This window comes from Merops nubicus, unplaced genomic scaffold (assembly GCF_000691845.1).
Source record: "Merops nubicus isolate BGI_N331 unplaced genomic scaffold, ASM69184v1 scaffold20661, whole genome shotgun sequence".
Taxonomy (NCBI): Eukaryota; Metazoa; Chordata; class Aves; order Coraciiformes; family Meropidae; genus Merops; species Merops nubicus.
Window position 1 is genome coordinate 1319 of NW_008590500.1, and position 5548 is coordinate 6866.

At 56.5% G+C, this 5548-nt stretch overlaps 1 protein-coding gene across 1 annotated transcript; it reads left to right on the forward strand.

Moving 5' to 3' along the window:
* Nucleotides 1-326: 326 nt before the first annotated feature.
* FAM118B (family with sequence similarity 118, member B) lies at nt 327-4741 on the forward strand. The gene is made up of 7 exons (XM_008949974.1): nt 327-397; nt 660-912; nt 1225-1452; nt 2915-3043; nt 3539-3824; nt 4208-4252; nt 4686-4741. The coding sequence occupies exons 1-7, from the start codon at nt 327-329 to the stop codon at nt 4739-4741; spliced, it is 1068 nt and encodes a 355-aa protein (XP_008948222.1).
* Nucleotides 4742-5548: the final 807 nt, after the last annotated feature.

A 5548-nucleotide genomic window follows, 5' to 3' on the forward strand; every position in this document is an offset into this window, starting at 1 on the left:
GAGGAGGCTGAGGGGTTGGAGTGAGGTGGGGGTTGGGCTCTTCTCCCAAGGAACCGGCGATAGGATGAGAGGCACGGGGCTGAAGCTGCACCAGGAAGTTTAGGTTGGATTTAGGAAGAGTTTCTTCACTTCCAGAGTGGTGAGACGTTGGCCCAGGCTGCCCAGGGAGGTGCTGGAGTCCCCACCCCTGGAGAGCTTCAAGAACCACGTAGATGTAGCACTTGGGGCTGTGTTTTAGTGCTGGTGGTAGCGTTGGGTTGATGGTTGGACTTGATGATCTTGGAGATCTTTCCATGATCCTGTGGTTTGTCTCCTGTAGACACTGGATGGCTTCAACAGTGAGCCTGGGCAAAGCAACGCTGCTGGAAGATGGAGTCCCACCAGCAAAGAAGCCCAGGTAAAAACTCCCCTCCAGTGGCTTTCTTCTCCTAGGACCTTTGTTTTCCATCCCCTATGAAGAACCAGCCCCACCAACCACCTTGGGTGCTCCAGGAAGACCCCTGGTCTCTCCTGGGTAGAGCTGGATGAGCACCTCGTGGTGGGCTCCAACGTGAGCCCAGACCTATCTATACAGCTCCTGGGGACTCTTCCACACCCCACACCCTGAGACAACCTTCCACCTACGACGGTGCCACCTCTGCTCCTTCCTCCTCTCCCAGGAAGCTCTTGCCAAGCCTGAAAACCAAGAAGCCTGGAGAACTCGTCCTGGTGATCGGGACGGGGGTCAGCGCGGCCGTCGCTCCCCAGGTGCCCGCCCTCAAGTCCTGGAAAGGGTTAATCCAGGCCCTCCTGGACGCTGCCATGGACTTTGATCTCCTGGAAGAAGAAGAGAGCAAAAGGTTTCAAAAGTGCCTTCAAGAAAACAAGAACTTGGTTCACCTCGCCCATGACCTGATCCAGAAGTTGTCTCCGGTGAGCGTGCTGGGAGGTGAACGCCCAGCACCCCACCCCTGGGGGCAGGATTTGGCCTTTGGAAATGGCCAAACGAGGTCCTGTGGTGTTCCCTCCATCTCCAAGGGTTCCTCTGGTCTCCCAGGAACCACGAGTGCAGCCGTTGTGCCAAGATCCTGAGGTGTGAACCTCACGGACACCAACTTTTGGGCCGTTTGACACGGGGAGGAGCTTTGGGGAGATCTTTGAGGGAGGTGTGGGTGGCTCTCCGTGGAGGTGTTTGGGGGGAAGGGTTGGAAGGACCCCAACCCTGACCTGGAGCTGTCTCCTCAGCGCACGAGCAACGCTCGCTCCACCTTTTTCAAAGACTGTTTGTATGAAGTGTTTGATGACCTGGAACCCAAGATGGAAGATTCTGGGAAGCAGCTGCTGCAGTCGGTGCTTCACCTGATGGAGAACGGGGCACTGGTCTTGACCACCAACTTTGACAACCTCCTGGAGCTCTACGCAGCTCACCAAGGGAAGCACCTGGAGTCTCTTGACCTGACTGATGAGAAGAAGGTAAAGGATGATGGTTTGGAGTGGTCGGGGCTGAGGTGGGACAGCTGTGGGGTGGGCTTCAGGAGGGTGAGGGTCAACACGGCCTCATGGTCACCACGGCCTCATGGTCACCACGGGTGCTGCTCTTGGGTCACCACAGTCCCCTGGGATGCTCCAGGCTGGGGCAGAGGGGCTGGAAAGTGCCCCAGGGAAAGACCCTGAGGGTGTTGGTGAGATGAAGATGAGCCAACGTGGGACCAGGTGGCCAAGAAGGTCACCAGCAAGCTGGCTTGGGTCAGCACTGGTGTGGCCAGCAGGAGCAGGGCAGGGGTTGTCCCCCTGGAGTTGACACTTGAATCCTGGGCTCAGTTTTGGGTCCCTCACTCCCAGAAGGACCTTGAGGGGCTGGAGTTTGGCCAGAGAAGGGCAACAAAGGTGGGGAAGGGTCTGGAGAAGTTGTGGGGAGCAGCTGAGGGAGCTGGGGGTGCTGAGCCTGGAGCAAAGGAGGCTCAGGGGAGACCTTCTGGCTCTGCACAGCTCCTGACAGGAGCCTGGAGCCAAGTCAGGCTCTGCTCCCAAGATCAAGTGAGAGGACAAGAGGGAACAGCCTCAAGTTGCCCCAGGGGAGGTTGAGGTTGGACCTGAGGAGCAATTTCTTCCCTGCAAGGGTTGAAGGGTTGCCCAGGGCAGTGGTGGAGTCCCCACCCCTGGAGGGGTTCCCAAGCCCTGGAGATGTGGGGTGAGGGACACGGGGCAGTGGTTTTTAGAGGGCTTTTCATGAGAGAACATTTTCAAACTCTTCAAGGTCTCCTCCTGGCCCCGAGTCCTCTCTCTGACATGGCTGGGTGGCAACTTCAGAAGTCCTCCAGCTTCTTCTGCCATGTTTTTGGGTCCCAGGCCTCCCTGCTCCTGCCCTGCTCAGGCAGATCAGGCTGTGTGCCCACCTCCTCTTCCCACCACTGCTGGGGAGCATCTTGTCCTTCTCTTGGAGCTGCTCTGCAGGGCTTGATCTCTTCCAGAGGTTCCTGGGTGACCTCTTCATCTCCATGGCTGGAAGGAGTTAGTGTGTTACAATTAAGCCTTCCAATTAACACAAGCTTAAACAAGCCCAGGTCTGCAGGAGTGAACCCAGTGGCCTTCCCAAGTGAAGGTCACCCCTTGAACTCCCTCAGAGCTTCTCAGAAGGACCAGGGGACAAACTTGGTGGGCTTCAGAGACACGTTGACCTGGTGGTTATAGAATTTTACCCTTGATTTTCTGCTGAGTCCAGTGATCTGGACTCTTCCCCAGATCTTCATTGACCCAAAGAAGCACCAGGGGATGCTTCTCCAGCCCCACGAGCCACCACCTAGAGGCTGGTGGCCTCATGGTGATGAGATGAGGAGCTGCCTCTTTGAAACACTTCCCCAGAAGGATGTTTGGGACATTTTTAAGGTGCTGTGACACCCTCCCTGACATCTCTGGAGGGTTTTGCTCCTCTCAGGTGCTGGAGTGGGCGCAGGAGAAGAGGAATCTCAGTGTCCTGCACATCCATGGGGTCTACACCAACCCCAGTGGCATCGTCCTCCACCCAGCTGGCTACCAGAGCGTGCTGCGCAGCACCGAGGTGATGGTGAGCTGGGGAACAGGCTCCCCAGGGGCTGCTGGGACAGCCTGTGGGGCAGAGGAGCAGGGGTGGGTTCTGCAGAGACACCTCAGTGTCTTCATGGTGAGGAGATGAGTCCCTGGAGATCATCTCCTCCAACCCCTCTGCTCCAGCAGCTCACCCAAGGTCACAGCCAGGTGGGTTTGGGATCTCTCCAGAGGAGACTCCACAACCTCTCTGGGCAGCTGCTCCAGGCTCTGCACCCTCACCCCAAACCAGCTCCTCCTGCTGCTCAGGTGGCACCTCCTGGGTTCCAGTTTGGGTCCAGTTTGGCTCCTTTGTCCTGTCACTGGGCACCTCTACAAGAGTCTGGAGCCACCTCTGTGTCCCCCACCTTTAGCTCCTGCTCAGCACTGATCAGATCCCCTCTGAGGTTTCTCCTCCCCAGGGCTCTCAGCCTGTCCTCAGAGTCCCACCCCATCTCCAGAGCCTTGACCAAGACCCATCTTCACCCTTTCCCAGCGAGAGATCCAGAAGCTCTACGAAACCAAATCCTTCCTCTTCCTGGGCTGTGGTTGGACTGTGGATGACACCACCTTCCAGGCCCTGTTCCTGGAGGCTGTCAAACACAAATCTGACCTGGAGCACTTCATGCTGGTGAGGAGGGGAGATGTGGATGAGTTCCAGAAGCTCCGGGAGAACATGCTGGACAAGGGGATCAAGGTCATCTCCTACGGGGAGGACCACGCCGACCTGCCCGAGTACTTCCAGAGGCTGACCAGGGAGATTGCCACCAGGGGTGGGGCAGGTATGGAGGTCAGGGGGTGGGTGGGGTGGCTGCTGGGGTACACCAGGGTCCACACTTCCCTTGGAGTCATGGAATTGTAGAGTTGGTCTGGTTGGAAGAGACCTTGAAGGTCATGGAGTCCAACCATTGACCCAGCACCACCAACCCGTGTCTCTCAGAACATCTCCATGGCTTGGAGACCCCACCCTTGACCTGGACAACCCTTATGGGGAAGAAATTGTTCCTCAACTCCAACCTCAACCTCTCCTGGGCCAACTTGAGGCCATTTCCTCTTGTCCTGTCCTTTGGGAGAAGAGCCCAACCCTCCCCACCCCTCCCCTGTTCTTACAGGTCCAAGAGCTGCTCCCCCCACGTCCAACCATGACCCCTCCACCCTCTCCTAGGTGTGCCCAGCCTGGCTCAGGAGCTGCAGGGTGCTGAGACCAGAGGTAAGGTTGTCCCAAGGCAGGGGTGGCCTCGTGCCCCGGGGAGGCCACCAGCATCTCCCAGGGCCCTTTGCTCCTCCACAGGGTGCAGCTCCTGAGCTTCCCCTTCACCCCAGGATGGGGGGGGGACACCCTGGGCCAGGCCCCACCCCTCTTGTGCTGGTTTGGAGGGGCAGGAGCTGGAGGCTGCTCTGATGGTTGAACATCATCATCGTGTTCTTAACAAGCTCTCCCCTTGGGGAACCTCTAATTTCACACCGAGCTCTTTTATATCCCCTCTTTTCAATTAAAATCTTGAAAATTGAAGTTTTTTGGGTTGTTTTTTCTCTTTTTTTAACTCAAAGCTCTTTTTTAGTCCTCCTTCCACCATTTTCTATCTCAAAATTGAGACCTTTCCATTGTGGCTGCTCAGGGTGACTTCCAACCCCCCTCCTAGGAGTCACCAGCTCCTGCCTGGCAGCGAGTGACCCACAGGCAGAGAACAAATCCTGAAGGTTTATTTCTCAGCTATAAATCCTCTCTCTCAGCAGACAGCGGTCGATTTATTGCACTAGAGCAACATCTGCAACACAAGAGCCACGAGCCACCCGAGGAGCTCCCTGCTGCTGGCTGGAAACTCTTCCCAACCAAGCTGGCAGACCCAAATCCCCTTTCCAGGATCCATATCCTACCCCCAAAACTGCTCCGGGATTCCAACGCCGACACGATTTTGGGACCTTAAGGCAATTTAGCATCTCCCTTAATTGATTATTTTTTTGGTTTATCAGCTTTGATGGAGCTCAACGAGATCTTCTCCCAGCGGCGGCCATCTTGGGAGAAATCACTCCCTAAAGCTGGTCTAACAAAATCAAAAGCAGCTCAAAACAACAACAAAAAAACCCCCAACCCCCCCAGAAAATCTTCTCCGCAAGGAAGGGCCCCAAGAGAAAGGAGAAAAATTGGGATTTATCTCCCCCTCCCCCCAAAAAAATCCCTTCAACGTCTTCGTTGTTGGGAGGAGACCACGTGGGGAAGGGGATGGAGCAGGTTCTCCTGGGCCAGCTGTGGGGGTTTGGTTTTTTTTTGGGGGGGTTTTTTTAGGCCTTCATGAGAGCTGCGACCACGGCCTTGGCGTTGAGGCTTCGAAGGTCACAGTAGGTCTGACCGGTCCCCACGAAGACGATGGGTTTGCTCGTGATGTAGGTCATGGAGATGGCAGCACCGACCTGCCAGGGACAACCAACCCATCACCCAGAGCCACCCCCCTGGAGGAACAGCTCCAAAAGCTTCAGTGTTCCTCCTCCTCCCACCTCCCGGCCC

Coding starts and splice junctions, on each gene's coding strand:
- FAM118B (XM_008949974.1), top strand. CDS start 327: ATGGCTTCAACAGTGAGCCTGGGCAAAGCAACGCTGCTGGAAGATGGA. Junction 3,044..3,538: donor TGCGCAGCACCGAGGTGATG/GTGAGCTGGGGA, acceptor ACCCTTTCCCAG/CGAGAGATCCAGAAGCTCTA. Junction 4,253..4,685: donor GCAGGGTGCTGAGACCAGAG/GTAAGGTTGTCC, acceptor CCCCCCTCCTAG/GAGTCACCAGCTCCTGCCTG.